Source organism: Pteronotus mesoamericanus, unplaced genomic scaffold (assembly GCF_021234165.1).
Source record: "Pteronotus mesoamericanus isolate MK-2021 breed Mesoamerican mustached bat unplaced genomic scaffold, CSHL_Meso_final contig_164, whole genome shotgun sequence".
In the NCBI taxonomy this organism is placed as follows: Eukaryota; Metazoa; Chordata; class Mammalia; order Chiroptera; family Mormoopidae; genus Pteronotus; species Pteronotus mesoamericanus.
In genome coordinates this window covers 14284514-14304019 of record NW_026555065.1, presented here as the reverse complement: position 1 = coordinate 14304019, position 19506 = coordinate 14284514, and the positions used below count along the sequence as shown (strand labels likewise).

The window sequence follows — 19506 nt, the reverse complement described above, 5'->3', positions numbered from 1 at the left end:
GGTAAGATTATGTCCCACCCCATCCATCCCTCAAACATCTGAGAGAGGATGTCCACCTGTATCATTGCTGATATTATAGCAAGTATCAAGAACAGAATACATTTTTAAAAATTTATTTTTGGAGAGGGGAAGGGAGGGAGAAAGAGGAGAGAAATATCAATGTGTGGTTGCCTCTCGCGTGTCCCCTACTCAGAACCTGGCCCAAAACCCAGTCATGTGCCGTAGATTGGGAATCAAACCGGTGACTCTTTGGTTAGCAGGCTGGCACTCAACCCACTGAGCCACACCAGCCAGGGCTGAACAGAATATATTTTTAATGAAAGGAAGACATAGGAAGAGACTGAAAGTCAACTCAGGGAAACCAAGTGAGGAGTTCTCAAAACGCTGAGGATAAATTGTGACTTCTGTGAGGAAAGCCTGGTGAAACTTACCTCAATAAGCAGGTCAGATAACTGTAAAAAGAGCTGTTTCAACAACTTGAGTGTTGGAAGTAGAACCTACAAAGTTGGAGGATCCCACTTCTCTAGGGATTTAGTGAGGTGACAGACTTTTATATCAACTAAAAAGGTTATAACAGAAAAATGTTGAATTAAGAACAATGAACAGTGCGGTGTGAGACTTTAAAAAATTTAAGCCTTTAAAATCTCATAGAGCATTTGCCATGCCCTGACTGGTGTGGCTCAGTAGGTTGAGTGTTGTCCCGCAAAACAAAAGGTTGCTAATTCAATTTCTGGTCAGGGCACATGCCTGGGTTGCAGGCCAGGTGCCCACTGGGGACATGGGAGAGACATGTGTCTCTCCCTCTCCTTCTACCTCCCTTCCTGTCTCTCTAAAAATAAATTAAATAAAAAAAAAAACCACATTAAGAAACAGTATTTGTCACAATGTGTTTCTAAAACTTTCCTCAACGATATTTGCCTGTCTGCTGACCACAAACTAAGTTGAGTTGCTTTAGGACATTCCTTTCTAAAGTCTTTTTTTTTTTTTTTTAAAAATCAGTCTTTCCTTTCCTAATGGTTAATGGGCATTACCTTATTATATATCTCATCTAACCTGGCTCTTCTGTTTACTGTGTGACCTTGAGCAACCTCTTCAAGCTCCTTTTCTTTCATGGTGGAATACATTCAGATTGCCTCTAAAGTATGACTTTAATTATTAAATAAATATCAATTGTTTAGTGTTGCACATAGTAGATATTCATGTTCTCTTCCTCCTCCCACAGTGTCCAAGTTTAAGACGTATCTCTCACAAATAATTCATGATGGAGTAGAATGGGCTGATTCCAACAGCCTTAGGGATTGAGAGTGAATTCTTACCATAATGAAAAGCCTACTTCTCATCTAAATTGATACTGTTTGTTCATAGGTCTATTAGACCATATGGAGCCATATACCCAAATTTTAAGTGACCATCTCTGTGAAGTGATATCTAGAAGGCAGAGAGAGGGAGACGTTCACATTTAGTTTATGTAATTATACAGTATGAAAATTTTTGTAATAAACATGTATTGCGTATGTTTTTACAATTAAATTTTGTCCTAACCGGTGTGGCTCAGTTGGTTGGGCATTGTCTTGAAAAGCAAAAGGTCACCCATTCGATTCCCGGTCAGGGCACATGCTTGGGTTGCAGGCCTGGCCCCTGGTTAATATGCTTGTGAGAGGCAACTGATCAATATTTCTTTCCTTTCTCCCTCCCTTCCCTTTTCTCTGAAAATAAGTATTTTTTAAAAAATTTAAAAACACTCACAAAATGAATTACAGAAGAGTGGGGATCCCAAGGATGAAGATTTTGAAGGGGAAATGGTTTCTTTTCTTTAACCCTGTGCGATTGACAGCTGGTGAAGGAAATGGCAGGAGGGGGGATCCTTCTGTTGAGTGCCTTCCAGCCAGTCCCCATTTCATAATTTATTAATATTTTTCACTCTTAAGAAATTCTGCAAGTTCCTTTTTAAAAGTAGTTATCAGTTATGACTCATTTTATTAGTCTGTAAAACTGCCAAATGAACCTGAAGTGTGGAAATCTCTATTATCTACCATAGGCAGTAGCACCAGTAACTGTCTGCCGGTATCTTTACCTGCATGGCCACACTCATTCTACTGACATAATCTATGAATACAAAGAGGAGTGGTGTAGAAAGTGTGGTAAAACCTCAGCCTATAACAAAAGAATGGTGGAAAAGAACCATTATGGTATATAATACCAGGGCAAGTGAGAGCAGACAGGTGCTGGGTGACTACACCTCATTCGGAAAAACAGTATGGGAAAAAAAGGTCCTACAAAGTAGAGTGACACCGTGTCAGCATAGGTTTCCCTTGCACAAGCTTGCAAGGAAGAGCACAACATGCACCCAGAAGCTTCAATCTTTTTGAGATTTTCTAAAAAATACCCAGAGAGGTGGAAAACCAGGTACTAGAAAGAATTCTGTAAAAATTCAATGTGGTTGCCATGTAAGGACACCCACATAAATATATATTTATTTTTGGATTACTGGAGAGGTCAAAGAAGCAATAAATTTTTAAAATTAACTTTAGAGATGAAGGGAGGGGGGTTGAGAAACATCGACTTGCTATTCCCTTATTGGAACATCCATTCATTTTTGATTCTTGTATGCGCCTACACTGGGGATCAAACCCACAGCGTTGCTGTATTGGGACAATGATCTAGCCAACTGAGCTACCTGGCCAGAGCCAAAAAAGCAGTAAGTTATAAAAAAATTTTAAGGCATTTGGTATTTTAACTACTTTGCATTTTCCAAGATATATTAGTTTTTAAAATATTTATTTTTAGATGGAGGGGGAGGGAGGAGAGAAGAAGAGAAACACTAATGTGTAGTTGCCTCTCATGCACCTCCTACTCGGGACCTGGCCCACAACCCAGACATGTGCCCTGACTGGGAACCCAACTGGTGACTCTTTGATTTGCTGGCTGGCACACAATCCACTGAGCCACACCAGCCAGGGCCAAAGTTTTATATAAAATTATCAATACTAATTTTTGTCACTATATAAGTCTAGATATGTGTACTGAAATACTTATTTCAAGAATTACATGACAGAATTCAAGAAGAAAAAGCACATAAACAATACCCTCATCCCATCTTATTTTTTTTTAATTTTTGAAGATTTTATTTATTTATTTTTATAGAGCGGGAAAGAGAGGGAGGGAGGGAGGGAGAGGGAGAGAAACATTGACTCTCAGGCACCCCATGCTGGGGACCTGGCCTCAGCATGTGCCAGGCATGTGCCCTGACTGGGAATCGAAACAGCGACCCTTTGCTTTGCAGTCTGGTGCTCAGTCCACTGAGTCACACCAACCAGGGCGTCACCCCATCTTCTCAATCACACAGACCCAGAATGGTTAGATGATTCTTGGGAGTCAATCCCATCAGATACTGTTGGATCTAGGATTATAATCCTTTTGGGTCCTCATCTCATGTTGTTTCCATACAGCCTGATTGAGAACTAATCTTTATAAATTTGTACCACTGAATACTTTTTGTTTTACAAAACACAAATTGCCTTTTCTCTTCTGATATTTTAAAATAAATTTATAAGAGTCTTCTTGCTAGCCAATCCCCACTCATCATCTGTCCAGATTCTCTTGAACAGATTATACATTAGCTGGGTTCCAAAATAAAGACCTTCCAGTCTCTCAAATTCCATACTGCTCACCTAGTTCTCAACTCTTAGGTTTCTTGCGTCTGCCCTACTTGAATGGTACCTATTTTCTGACCTGCACTTGCAGCCTTGTCCCAGTATTTGTGCCTGGTTATCTGCTGTTGCCCACTGTCCACACACAAATATCTTCCTTTTTCAGGGGGACAAAAAGGCAGCTTTTGATGCACTCAGTCAAGTTCCCTTATTTGGTGGTTTTCCCAGTTGCCAAATGCCTTTCATTGTGACCCTGAGTAAGTAAATTAGGACAAGGCTCAAGACATCTCCCCATCTCCTCTTGTCAGCTATAAACCTAGAATAGAAACTGTCTGGTGGCTATCAGAAATTCACTCAATCACACATATTTCTCTTCTAAAAATAAAAGCCAAATACACATTTTTTGGTTTTTGCATATATTTACAGTATAAATACTACTTTTTTCAAAGTACATATTCTTTTAACCATTTGCAAAAGTTATCTAGCGTGGGACAGCAATTTAATGTAAAGCTTCTGTAGTAGTGATTAAGGAAAAATAGAACTGCTTTGAGGATAAGGGATTCAGAAGGAATATGAATGGGCATGATAATCTGAACTTGCAAGGGGGATGTGAAGCAGCTTAGTCCACATTGCACTGCCAATACAGAATGTTGAAGGGCTACTATGTGAGACAGCAACCTGGAAGGGGTGTTGTAAGAACTACGTTTGAGACATATAAAAAGTACACATGCTTGCATAGTGCATTAATCTTAAAGAAGCTCAACATTTCCTTCTCATTTTCAGTAACTTAAATGAATAGTACTTAAAACACATCACACAAGAATTAAAGACTTATGTATATATTTCAGATTTCAACATTAACGTCAAAAATACATAGTATGATTTTACATAGGATTTGTGCTACATTAGAACACTAGAGACAAATATCACTTGAGTATTAAGGAAAACATTAAATATTAAATAACTGAGAAATAAAATGTGTAAACACTAATCTAACGAGGGTTTTGCTATTGCAACATGTCCCATGAAGTGGTTTCAACAGTACAAAAAGGCTTAGGACATGAGTGTTTCCAGTCTACTTGGAATATGTGGATCTCATTCCAGGAATCCTTCAATAAAAACTGGTCCAGGATAACAGGAGAGGATCCACTCTCCTGGTTGTTAATTTGGTACACTCCGTTCTATGCTAATTTTTACTTTCAAACTTGGGTACTGAGGAAATGCTTTTAAATTGTCACGCCTCATCAACATCTTGGTGAAAATTGAGGGTTTGTTGGCGATTCAGTGTAAGATTTGAGTTCATATGCAGCACCGCTATCAACTTCCATTGACTTTCTAGAGAACAGGAGACGTACATCTCTATGGAGGTAGATCTTTCCAGATTTAGAACTCTGGAACCTAAATAAACAAACAAAAAGATGCATCATTTAGGGAATGATTCATTTAAAATCAAACCAAAACCAAAGCCCTGAATAATTAAAGGTAGAAAGAATTAGTCTTGCCACAATATTAATAATAACTTTTAACAAGATAGTTAAAGTCTTCTATTGTCAAAGCATGTGTTGCTATTTAAGTGCCTCTTTCTTACTATCCCCTAAACACTCCATACTCCCCTTTCCCTTGTACAATACCAGGGATGCTTCCTTCTGTGAATCTGGTACATATGAGGGTGGGACCCCAAAAAAGCTGGAATTATCTTCTAGAGGCCAATTCCCTTGCAGTACAGGCTTCCTCCGCTAGCTGAGTGTTCTAGGAACTCATCTATATCAGTGTACCAGCTGGCATTGTTGTGAGGGGCTGCATTTGGCTTCAGTGAATTTTTTTGAAGATCCTACGAGTTTGCCCATTTCATGGTGGGTGATTTATGAGCGCACCTGCCCACACCACACTGAGTGTTCAGCAGTTTTGACCCAAAACTCCTGTGCCCCACCCTCCCTATTCACCAGTCCTGCCCTGATTGACATTTTTTTGTTGTTGTTGTGTCCTGGATGAAAAAGTCCTCAAAGGGAAACATTTTGCCGATGTGGAAAATGCGAAACGAAAAATGACAGCAGCACTAAAAGACATCAAAATCAACAAGTTCAAAAACTGTTTTGAGCAGTGGAAAAAACATCTCAATAGGTGTATTGCATCAAATGGAGAGTATTTGAAGGTGACTGAAATTTCAACATGTAGGAATAAATACACAATTTTTTATAAATAAATTCTGTTTTTTAGAATTTATACCTTTCATCCCTGACACCACATGACACCTTTCCTCATCTACAGTGTCAAATTACAGTTCACAACACCCCATTACATTATATTTGGGCTTTGCAGCTCTAGCATCTTTTCGCCACACAGATTTGATCATTTTGCACAACTTGCCTCCCCACAGCTTTGAGAACATTAAAACTGATTTCACATTTGAAAAGTCACCATTGAAAATTATCAAGTTTTGAGTATAATCACAGGATACAAAAGGACTTCTATCATCAGTAGCAGCTAATTAAATAAAGCCTAGTTATCATTAAAAATCACTTAAGTTAGCAGTGAAATGCAAATGTTATTAAAACTGAATATGGAACAGTTTCTATCCCATGCTAATTAATATTTATAGCATAACACAGAGCACTGAAATCTTTAATCATATAAACTTATCTGGCAGGTAGTCAAACAGAGCCTTTGGTGCTAATTTCTCTAGTTTTCTCTTTGCATAGCAGAAAAGCTCTCTGGGTTTGTGTTTTTTATTCCTAGATTAACTGAAAAAATCTGGTGGTCAGTTGTGTATATTAAAGCAGACCCCTCTGACTGTCTCTCTCTTTTTCTCTCTGATGTTTTTCATTATGTGAATCTGAAGGAGAACATGGTGAGCTTTGGGAACTATGCCATATTTTGCAAAGAGGTTTCTTTAGATCACTGAAAGTATCTAATCGTTAAGTAGGGATTATAAAAGCTGGGGTAGTTAATTTTTACTTTCATAAATGTTGGTTACACACAGCTGTGGTTGTTAAAACTTCAAGAGGAATGGTATCAAATGGAAGTTTAAAGACAGTTGAATCTTTTTTCCTACATTGGGCTGGGAGCTATTCTTATAGTCTGCTATTTTATACCATTTCTTTTTTTAAAAAAATCTTCCAAGTCTGTTTTGGTATATTTTCATTCCCACAATTTGTACATTTCCATGAGGCTCATGTTAAGTAATATAAAGTTGGGTTTAAATATATTGTGCTGGTTCAACATGTCCTTAGGTTGCCAACATCAGGCTGAAGACCCCAAGATAAGAGTAATCAATTAAGCAGTGCTATGGGGGAGGGAGGAACCCAATTAACTTAACAGATGTTTTCAACTGTGGGACTTAAGTGTACAGCTGACTCCTTATTCACTCTAGATCACCACAAAGCAAATCTATTGAATGATGGGTGGTCGCCATCAGTAAGAGATTAAAGAAGCCCTCTGTCTGGGCCCTGGATGTAAGATGCCTCTTCCTCCTGATGAATAGGGCTCTTGAATAAGGAGTTCAGCTAAGATGAATTACTGTCATTGATGTGATTGAGCACTTACTATAAATGGCTTCAGAAAAATATTAGGAATAGAATTATAGGCAAAAGCCTACTGAGTTCTCTCTTAACCAACAGACTTGCTCATTAATCCTGAAAGCTGTACTAGGATTTCAGGTCTGAAAACCTTACTCTAAAATGCTGGCCCCTTGCACCTCAAGGGCAAACAAGTGGTTTCTCACCACCTACGGCTGTAAGCGTGGCAGTAAGAGTTTGCAAAAAAGATATTTCTAATGGAATTACTAGAATATAAGCTCTATAGGAACAGATTTTGTCACAGCTGTTTCCTAGTGCCTAGAAATAGGTCTAACATAAGTATTGATGGAATGAATGAATGAAGGTTAGTAACTTCTGTGTCTAATACAGCAGCCACTAGCGACATGTGGCTGCTGAGCACTTGAAATATGGCTAGTTTAAACTAAATCATGTTACAGTCCTGGCTTGGGTAGCTCAGTTAGTTAGTGTCATCCTGATATACCAAGTTTGATCCTCAGTCAGGGCACATACAAGAATCACCAATGAATAAATAAATAAGTGGAAAAACAAACTGATGTTTCTCTCTTTCTCTAAATCAATCAATAAAAATATTTTTTTAAATGAATTGGGCTGTTAATGTAAAATACATACTTGATTTTAAGTATTCAGTATAATTAGTAAAGAATGAAAATCTTATTCATATTTATATTATATTTATAATAATGAACAATAAAGAATATAAAATACCTCACTCAATATTTATATTGATTATATATTCAAATTATAACATTTGGATATATTGGATTAAATAAAGTATACTATTAATCTTTTTTCCTTAATATTTTAAAAATGTAGTTACTAGAAAATATAGAACTACATATAGGGTTCACATCATAATTCTATTGGACAGCAACTGATTTAGAAAATGTGTCTCACTGCCCCAGAGATGGCATTTGTTTTGATATAAAATATTTTGCATTATACAGATATAAATGAAAACTCCCCTAATTCAAGAAGTAATAATGACTGCAGAAAGATGTGCTATGTGTTTTCTGCATCTAGGCATATCATCAGTGTCTGAGTTAAGCAAGCTCCAAGGGACACCAATGTAGTCAGTGACAGTTTTTAAAATAAACTACAAATTTTATAGTTGTTTTTCTAAAGTAACCTTTTTATTTTCATTTAAAACATTACCTCAGATGAATGAGGTAGCGTAATAACCGTTCTTCTGTATGCCGAATGTTCTCTTTATTAACACCTCTCTTCATTTCTTGTTTAACTGGTACAGAAAAAGTTCTTTGTCGAAGGAATGTCTGATGATTGGCTGGCATATCTCGTAAGTCATATATCACAACAAACATCTTCACCACAGTCTTATTAGGATTAAATAAGGTCTGAAGAAACAATACAGAAAAAAAAATTTTTTTAAAACAGTGATTCATTGATCTAACTCAAACTGGTTGTGCCAATAACAAAGCAGATTTTTAAATAATACAGTAATCCCAGTGCATATAATTCAGTTTTGGGGATTAAAGTTAAAGAAATTTCACAAGTTTATGAGCCGATACTCAATATTTTAAAAAATGGTTCAATTAATATTTATAATTTGACAGTAACATAAAATCCTGAAACAAATCTAAATCTTTAGCCATAAATTTCATATTAATAATAGGCAATATATAACTTTTACTCCTTGTTCATATTTTAAGAAATCATTCCACTAGATTAAGGAAAATATACCCTCACTGGATTAAAACATTCTAGTTCATTTATTTCAAACATTAGCTTTATTAAAGTGTGCTTACTGTAAATTTCATAAAATAGAATTTTAATTTTCCTCACATTTTAATAGTGAGTAAATAGGAACTTTTAAAAATAAAAGTTTGGTAAAGCTGGACTTTTTGGTGTTTCAGGTACATATGGTTATAAAATATGTTCTCTTTGGATATTTAACATTGAAAATATTATTTAAATTCATAAAGGCTCAGATCTTTCCTATATTGAAAGTAATTTTATGTTAAGTAATCTCATCTAAAAAAATGACAATAAAATATGTTCGCAAAGAGATTTTTCTTATTTGAAATGTTTCTAAGTTTAGAAAATAAAGTTCATTACTATCAGTTACATGTTAGACTAAGTAAAACTTCATGTTTTCATAATTGGATTCATTTCAAAAACTGCAGTGACACTTTTAAAAATCATCAATACCATAAATAGACCAAAATATATATGTGCATTAATACTACTTTTTAAAATACTAATTTATAAACAAAATCCCAAGCTGCTGATCTGACTTTAACCAAATTACCAACACATCAATAGGTAACTTGGTGCCCATGCTTTCTGAAGCTCATCCGTGGCACTGGACATCACTCACTGAATCAAAATGAGAAATAGATCAATATTATGATCCAACTTTTTAAAATGTAGTGAGTCTTAAGATTAAGGCTAATACATTCAACAAAACACACAACTAGCAAGCCAGGAGTTCAAACCATGTTTATACGTAATTAAACTATGTAAGAAATTAAAGACATACCTAAATTTCATATTTAAAATTAACCACTAATGTTGGCTGTCCTCAAACAAGAGGTGAACGTGTGCTGTCTTTGTGTTTATGCTTCATTATTATGACAACTGACAACTAGCTTTTCAGTGACTCACACTTTCACATGAGCTACAATGCCAGAGGTGAGAGAACAGATTATCCTTCTTTTAGTTCAAGATTTTACTTTAATTCGCAGTGATTCTTCCTCAGTAAAACTTACATATATGTAAATATGTGCACAGTACTATGTTTCATTCCTGTGTGATATGCAATAAACAAACAGATAGACTTCTTTGTTGTACTGGAACAAAGGTGATGAGTAAATGTGGTCTGGGGAAGCCAAAAGTCATAAAAAGGCTTGTTGAATTATACCAGATCCTAAGTGTGAGGAACTAATTATATATTTTTTTAATTTCAACTTTACTGAGGTATAATTGACAAATATCAGTGAAGCTCTTTTTAATATACAAGAGCCAATTCTGTAATAGATAGACTTCTAGGCTTTCAAGATTATCCTGGATCTGACTTGGAGATGAACTCAGTGGCAAAATGGCCTTTATATCAAGTTACTCTTCTGAGAACCTTAAACCAAGGGTGATGAAAGATTGCTCTGGGCTCGAAGAGTTCTCCAGAATGCAAACTAGATCAACACCTAGACCAACAGAAAACATGCCTTTTTTGCCCCGACGTCTGTCAGATTACATTTTGTGTAACATTCTCATTAGATCAATTTAGAAATTACCCTAGGGATAATATAATTTTGTTTCCCAAGTTGTCCTGCCAAAGCTATACTAATATCTGGGGTCTCATTTTGAATAGATAGGTCTCAATCTGGCTTACTATTTTAAACAGAAGGCACTGGTATTGTTAGGTCCTGATTTTACTGAAAAATAGCTCTATTTAAGTTATGTAAACTGTCATATACTATTTTTTCTAATGCATTCACCTTAATTAGCTTATTAATGCTTTCCTTTATGGAGGCCCCAAAAGGGTCATTCCTGGGGCAGAGCAGGGAAACTCCAAAGAAAGCTGCAGCCCCACTGTTACTTACCAAAGTTGTTGCAGCAGCAGTAGCAGGAGAAAGGGCTAAGTTCTATATGTATGTGAGAGAATGATTATTGCAATTGTAGGCTATAAAACACATACCACTTGTATTGTTCCTGAAGGAGGTACTCGATAACCCCTTTTACCAAGGGACTCTAAAGTGATCACACCCTTGAAATAAAAGAAGACAAATTGAGTACAGACTGATGCATATGTATATAAAAGACTAAAATAATAATAAACCATGTAGTTACTAAAATTTCAGAATTCTATCTGTATGGAAAAACATTCACATTGCGTTAATACATATACATTCTATGAGTATGAAATAGTGAGGGTCCCACTGGTGTGAAAACAGTTTACTGTTCTTCCTGGAGATGTCACAATAAATAATATATAACATCAAATATATAATAAATAACAAATATATCAAATAAATAACAATTATATAACACCATACTACTTGAAATTTCTGCTAAGATATAAGATTTAAATGTGAGAAGTTCCCTAACTTAAAAGGGTAAAGGGAGGTGATAGGATTATTCCCTTGTATCATGTAAGAGGAAAGAGATGAAGAAGAAAAATAATTTATTAGTCTTCGGACATATAAAAAGTCAGGAACGTGGAAGGACTTAAGTCTTGGCCAAAAGTGCAGTCAATTCCCTAGGCATATGGATGAGAGACAGACAGCACCAACAATATCACCTGGGAACTTGTCAGAAACGCAGAATTTCTGGATTCTCCCCAGTCCTACAAAATCAAGTCTGCATTTTAACAAGATTTCCCAGATGATATCATACATACATTAACATTTGAGAAGCACTGCTGTGTTATATAACATAGTTTTATGAGAAGGATGTTCTAATCATTGCAGCAGTCCCCAAATGGGAAAGAAGTATAAATCGAAATAAGGGAAGCTTTGATTGAACATGTGAAAATTTCTAGATCACCAGAATAACCAAATGACTACAGGCAGTGATTGTGATACCATATTTTGCCGTGTATAATACGCACTTTTTTGCCTGAATTTTTAAGGGAAGAAGAAGGGTGTGCATTGCACATGGGTTTAATGATTACATACCACGGGCATAATAATCCTGTGTATAATGCACACAGAAACGTGGGTGACCATCATACACAGCAAAAATATGGTGATTCTCAGAGAGCTGTAAGAAAAGAATGCTCATTCATTTATTTTAACTGGGCTAAATTTTCTTTCCAGTAGCTTAAATAGTTAAGTAGAACAATCGCATGCTTTGCATTTCATATCCCATCATTTTATGTTGTACATGTCAAAATATGTCAACCTTACATAAAAGTAAATATAAAACAGCACTGTTACACCAGGCAACATCCATGTGTTTCAAAGACAGGCCAGGATGGGGGGCAGGTAGATGATGGGTAAAAAGGAGTAGAAAAAGGGAAAAGGGAAAAACAGTCTCCAATAAGGAAATATCACAATTCCAAACGAACAGCACTTGACATCAGACTGTTAGGTTAACATGTTAAATACTGGGAAATGTTCATGGAAATGGGCACTGAGAAATGTGGTTCTTGAAAAATATGATTTATCACAAGTCATCGAGAACACGAAAAGAGAGTATCAACAACCTGCATCCCTAACCAAAACAGCAACGAAGCTTTAAACACTTTCTCTCTTACAATCTGCTCTACATGAAAAATGCAATGATGTATACTGCCCCTCTTCTTCCTAGTTCCAGAAAGAGAAAGTTTAAAAAAAAATATATATATATATAAATGATAACTACCTTTATAATCACAATGCTATAAGCAATATATTACTATTCTTCCTTGCCACCCTCCCCTAAAAAAATAAAGGAAAACTGGCAAAGCAAAAAATACCATTAGGCCACTCCGGCTGGCGTGGCTCAGTGGACTGAGTGCAGGCCTGTGGACCGAAAGGTCACCAGTCTGGTTCCAGGTCAGGGCACATGCCTGGGCCTGGGGTCAGGCCTCCAGTTGGGGTGTGCAGGAGCCAACCATTTGGTGTTTCTCTGCCTTTTTTTCTCCCTCCCTCTCCCTCTTTAGTCTCTAAAAATGAATAAATAAAATCTTTAAAAAAACCCCTACTATCAAGCCTATATTTCCTTTAATACATGACAATTATAATAGTTTTCAGAATATGATAATAGTAACTAAATAAATTTATATAGAAAATAGCTTTTTTTTTAAACCTTAAAGTTTAAGGCAACACTTATCTAAGCAATGTTAAGACCAATATGGCATTGGTAAATTAGATATTAGAAAGGAATTGAAAAACTATTAGAATTCTATTATTATTACTAAATTTGTTATTTATTATTTTAATAATTGGTCAGCATATCAATATTTATATATAGTAAAAGTTACTGTACTTCTGGCATTTTATGATAGAATAGAAAGGTTAAGATAAACTAAATCTTATACAAAAACCTATTCTCAAATTATTGTGGAACAGAAAATATACAAAGCTAAGTAAAACAGTAAGAAGTTTATCTTAATTTGGTCACTTACAAATAGAAGAAAATAATATATGGACCTGTTAATATGATAATACAAGTTATACCATGAATTTGCTACTGGCACACCTGTTTTAGACCTTTCTGCTTGGTTCCACCACATAACAGTTTCTAAACTGTGGAAAGTTGCCTTGTTATACAATATTTGAACATTTTACCACTGACACCCAATTGCAGAGAGATATTGCATAGCTTTGAGTTAATCTTCAAAGAATTATTTAATGAAAAGTCCTGTACCACTTCTACACACACGAACTTTCTGCACTAAAATTTTACCTTTGTAAGTCATTTGTATAATTTGTAATGAGAGGTCCCAAGGTTATTATTAGAATAACAAATTGGAGTTTGATATCTTAGCTCTGCTGGTCTGTGATATGTGATATGTATTATCTTATCAAAACATGATCAGTACTTTGAAAACAGATGGAATTACCAATATATAAATAAGATTCCCTGAAGAACAAGATTAATTTTATTAATTTACAATAGGAAAGAAGTGTGGTCTAAGATTTGGACTGCATCACTTGCTAAGGAAACCCATTTCTAATGTGTAAACTGACTTAGAAAAAATTACATAATGGAAAGTTTACTGAAGAATATTATCAGAAGAAAGTAAATCAGAGTAAGAATAGACTAGTTCAATAACCTGATTTAAACTATTTCCAGTATCTATTCATAATCCATACCATTTGTGTGTACTTTATGGAGACAAAGTGACAAAATCCTTTATCTCTTAATCCTTTATTTTTTAAATGTCAATGAAGGTCAAGGATTAATGCTGTTTTGTTTTTACAAAGGACCTCTTGCTCATAAATTTCATTCGAAGATACTTATTTGAGCTGATTTTCAGCCAATTTACTCTTTTATCTTATTTCTGAGTCATAATGGTCTTCAGGACTCTATACACTAATGATAGACTACAGTATTTTAGATCTTATCCTTCAATTTTCTATCACTATGTATCAGTAGAACACGCGAAACTGATGAGACTTCTTGATTCCCTTCCTGGTAAAGCAAAATGGGCATCTTCACATTTATATTCTAATATTGTAAGCATTCCAATGTGATACACTTTTAAACTGATATGGAACTTATCTCAAGGGTACTTTCCATTGTATCCATTACCCAAAATTAGCATTTACTTTTTTCAAAAGTTTTACTGGAAAAGTGTATACCTCTTTCTGTGGTAAATGAATAAAAGGTGGCTTATGTGATAATGGGCAGGTCTGTAAAGGTGTGGGCCTTGTTCTTCATAATAGCCAATGTTGTGCATCATTAGGATTATGATCCAAATATAAATATTATTAGGAAAAGAAAACTTCAAATAAATTAGCAGACACCATTATGTTTTCTATCAAACTATGAAACCCTGATAAGGATCTTGAGTCAAGTTTTCACCCTTAGAATGGAATAAGGCTTCCTTGAGCAAGCTGCCAATAATGAGTAAGCTATATTAGGTCCCTAAAAAAATAAAACTTCCCTTCCTCTGTTGTTTCTCGATTATGTAAAATTCCTTTTCCACAACTTTTATTAATAACAAAAGACACAGTTATTAATGTCCTTGAAAATCTAAAAGATTGGGGAGAAGAAGCAGTTGGGCCAGGTGGTAGCTGGGACATTCAAGTAGCAAAACAAGGGCTGTATGGTTCTTTGCCTATAGCAATACATACCTTGTATTTCTCAAAGTAAAACCAAAATTGAAAACCCAGCTCTGCCTCCATGTTTGATACTGTTTCTGTGAACTTTTTATAGACTTCCACTTCTCCCCCTTTGTGCTTTAGAAAAGGGCTGATACTACTGGACTTGGTATCATTTTTGCAGATGACGGCTTATTTTATCCTTAAGCCACTGGCATAAAAAATGGGAAGGATGAAATCATAGGACTGTAAGGCTCAAAACTGTGCTCTAATTCCCCTTAGCTATCTTACTTTCCAGTAAAACATTAGCACACAGTCAGAAATAACTAATATTCTAAAGAACACTAGAATTAGAATAAAATGGTCCGGAGATAAACCAAACGGGAGGAAGTGAGTGAAGGGCCTCTCAGAAGCCTAGGTTACCAAATCTTTTACTAAACTCTACTGAGGTGAGGATAACACGTGAAGGCAACCCTTGTGGGAGTAGAGTGCCCAGTAAGCACTTGAGAATTTGGGTGAATTCAGCAAGATAAGGAATTATAGTGTCACTGACTAATCACATTTATTATTTTTTCAAATCACAGAGAAACAAGTAAGTTTTCAGCACCACTGTCAAATGCAAAAGAGGATATCTATTGTTAGAGCTAGCTCAGAAAGAAGTTGTGAGGTAACATTTTGCTTGGTAAAATAGTCTCAATTCAGCCTTCAAATTTCCTCTTTCTTTATATTTTCAAGCACTGACCCAAAGCAGTCCCTCAATCTCCTTCAGCTTAATTGAAGATATCTGTCATAAAGTTGGTTGACTTTATCAGAAAAAGACAATTTTAAAAATACTTGCCATATAAGGAGAGGGAGCATTATCATCTGAAACACTGTAGAATGACACTTCAACTGGAAGAATCAAATGTGTGGGGCAGAAAACACCACTTGCCCCGACCTCAGCAGTAAAGCCATCAACAATGCCGAGGGGATCTAAACGATAGTTCAAGACAGATTCCTAGAAGACAAAATAATTCTTAAGTTACACATTTAAAAACTTAACTCATTTATTTTGTTTTCTATTTGAGGAAATACATTACTATGAGTTCTGGTATTAGAAAAGTGATTGCTACCATTGTCATGCCCTCATTTCAGATGTTCATCTGACCTGAAATTAGCCATTCCCCCCATCAGTCTTCTACCATCCTATAAAATTTGGCCTCCTCTCATTATTCCAACCCATGCTGAACTACCCCTGAATTTCACCATTAGTTAGACCTGATTGTTTAATATATCATTCTTTTCTCAGTAAATTAAATATTCTTGACGAGAGCAGGTATAGTATCAGAAATTTTACAGAGCCTATACATGGTGCTAGCTGCAGAGAAGCACTTGAAAACTTGTTGCTTGGTCATATACTTAAGTTCCATCAAAAAAGAAAGGCAAGCACTTATAACTTTGATCAAGAAATAAATGTGTCTTTAGAAAAAATCTAGAAGTACAGAAATACAAACAGTAGGGAAGCTGCTTATCCATCTCTCCCAAGCTCACTTGTTGAAATAGCCATTTTAACAATTTAGAAACCAACAGAGACAAAAGGGAAGGAGGGAGGGGTGGGCTGGGGGAAAATGAAGGGAAGGGGAAAGTCAAGGAACATATAGCAAGGACTCATGGACAAAACCAAAGTGGGGAAGGATTAAAAACAAAACAAAACAATTTAGTGTTTACCTTTCCAGGTATAAGAAACATTTCAAATCTTTCACAAGCTCTCTTTCATATGTTTATATCAATACATATATGCATGCATATGTAGTAAAATGTGAATGGCATTTCTTTGTTCAGTAATCCTTTGAAAAGAAACTCTGCATACCCTCATGAGTATAATATTCTGTGCACTCTAAATCTGAAATAGTGAATCAGCCATTCTAAAGTACCCTGATGAAAAAGATAAGACTAAGAGATCCATGTTACAACAACGTTCCCTAAACTCCACTCGGACTCTTACCACCTCTCCTCCAAACAAATGCAACATCTTCTAAGATTACTGTATTTCTAGTATATCCTCAGTATTAATGTCAAAGCTGTCTTTTAAAAGAAATGTTATCATTTACCAGGTTAAAACTTTGGGTTTCTGATATTTATGGGAGGAAGTCAGATCTTCATTGCATGGCATGCCCATGTACCTTTCTTGCCTCATCCCTCCCCTGCAGAGTCTTATGCTCTCCATGCTCGTTTACTGCTTTCGCACGTATGCCTCTGTACATGTAGCTCCCTCTGTCTAGAATCCCTTGCTACTCCACACACTAATTTACCAGGCAAATTCCTACTCATCTTGTGTAACAAAGCTCAAGTGACAGTTCCTCAGTAAAGCTTTCCCCGATCCCTTAGCAAAGAGATTGGATATATGAGGACGAAGGGAACTTCTATTATACTTCCAAATACTTGGGTTAAAAAATTATTTATATACCCATCTTTTTCAGTAGACTGTAAACTTCTCTAAGGCAGGCACTTTTATCATTTAGTTTTGTCTTCTAGAATACAGTACAACACATAGTTGGTACCCAATAAAAGTTTCTTTTAGAAAAATATCCTACAGCCCTCACTGGTGTGGCTGAGTTGGTTGGATGTCGTCCCTCAAAGCGAAAGGTCACCCGTTCGATTCCTGGTCAGGACACATATGTAGATGGTGGGTTTTGTCCCCGGTTGGGGGTGCATACAAGAAGCAACAAATCAACATCTCTCTAACATTGTTGTTTCTCTTCCTCTTTTTCTCCCTATCTTCCTACCTCTCTAAAAATAAATAAAAATTTATTTATTTTGTAGAAACAAATATTCTACAGATGTATAAAACAGGATAAGCACATACAAAAAAGCTTATGAAAAAGGCCGATGATCTATAGTAGTTTCTGACTTTATTCAGAGTTTTGTGACTTTAAATTATAGTAACATGGATTCTAGACTCTATTCAGTGCAAAACAACAAGAAAAGGAAATAAATGGAATATAGATAACAAAGTAAGAAATAAAATCGTCCCTACTGGTAGATGATATGAGCTGATATGAGCATCTATCTAAAATAATCTCAAAAAGTCTAAAAAAATAATCAATAAAATTAATAAGCAAGATGAGCAAGGTCGTAAGGTGATTATATATGCATATATACATATACATTCATAGATACACATATGTATATAGATAAACATATATAATCACTTACATTTTAATATACAGGTATGAAAATTGGGAACTTAATAAAGACATGAGCGAAGTAAAAAGAGAAATGACAAACCAAAAAAAAAGTTTTCAACTTGTAAGACAAATAAAAGGTTACTATCTCTGTATTATGTATTCATGATACATAAAGAACTTCAAAAGCACGGACGTAAAAGACCAACCACTTTATAGGAAAAATGACCAACAGACATGAGCAAAGAGGAGATATGCAAATAGTCCTTACATATGTGAAAAAGTTCTCAATATATTTTATAAAAGAAGTAATGCAAATTCAAACTGTACAAAGACTGTATTTGTCACTTAGACTGATAACCATCTAAGTTTGTTGATGTGCATGATTGATGAGGCTGTGGGGAATCAGGAAATCTAGTATATACTAGTCGGTGAGAATACACAATTTTTCAAAGCTGATGGAGGGGAACTTGGTAATATTTAACAAAATTACATATGCATTTTATACTTTGATCCAGCAATCTTACTTCTAGGAATGTATCCCAAAGATATACCAGTAAAAATAGTACAATATACACATAAGCTATTCATTACAGCATAATTTATAATAGCAAATGGTTGAAAATAAATGTCCTCCAGTAGGAACCTAGTAAAATAAACCATGGTAGATCCACATATTGGAACACTATGTAGCTGTAGGGAAATGAGAATTATCTCATAGCAGTCAGACAAGAAAAAAAATCAAAGGCATCCAAATTGGAAAGAGAGAAATAAAACAATTATCATTCATAGATATGATACTACATACACAGAACCCTTAAGATATCACCAAAAAAACTATTAGAACTGGTCAATGAATCCAGTAAAATTGCAGGATACAAAATTAATATTCAGAAATCAGTGGCATTTCATACACCAATAAAAACTATCAAAAAGAGAAATTAAAAAACAATCCCATTTTATAGTTGCATCAAAAAGAATAAAATACCTAGGAATAAATTTAGCCAAAGAGGTGAAAAGCCTGTCTCAGAAAACTGGTAGATATTGCTGAAGGAATTGAAGAAGATATCAATACAATCTCATGATTTGGAGGAATTATCTTTCAAATGCCCATATTACCCAAAGCAATCTACAGAATCAATGTAATTCCTATCAAAATACCAATGGTATTTTTCACAGAACTAGAACAAATAATACTAAAATTTATTATGGAATCACAAAAGACCCTGAATAGCCACAGCAATCTTGAGAAAGAACAAAGTTGGAGGTATCATGTTACCTGATTATCAAACTATACTATAAGGCTATAGTAATCAAAACAACATGGTACTGGCCTAAAAACAGATATACAGCTCAATGAAACAGAATAGAAAGCCCAAAAATAAATCTGCATATATATGGTTAATTAATCTACAACAAAGGAAGCAAG

General features: G+C 35.2%; 1 protein-coding gene across 4 annotated transcripts in view; it reads right to left on the bottom strand.

The window, feature by feature from the left end:
• Nucleotides 1-3519: 3519 nt before the first annotated feature.
• The window catches only part of ATOSA (atos homolog A), a 92524-nt gene continuing 76537 nt past the window's right edge, over nucleotides 3520-19506 (bottom strand). For all 4 annotated transcript variants that reach the window (XM_054565407.1, XM_054565408.1, XM_054565409.1 and 1 more), the window contains 4 exons: nucleotides 15752-15910; nucleotides 10860-10928; nucleotides 8360-8559; nucleotides 3520-5048 (listed from right to left, as the gene is read on the bottom strand). In XM_054565407.1, coding sequence (XP_054421382.1) covers nucleotides 4895-5048; nucleotides 8360-8559; nucleotides 10860-10928; nucleotides 15752-15910 — 582 coding nt within the window. In that variant the 3' untranslated portion in view covers nucleotides 3520-4894. The remainder of the gene's footprint in view (nucleotides 5049-8359; nucleotides 8560-10859; nucleotides 10929-15751; nucleotides 15911-19506) is intronic.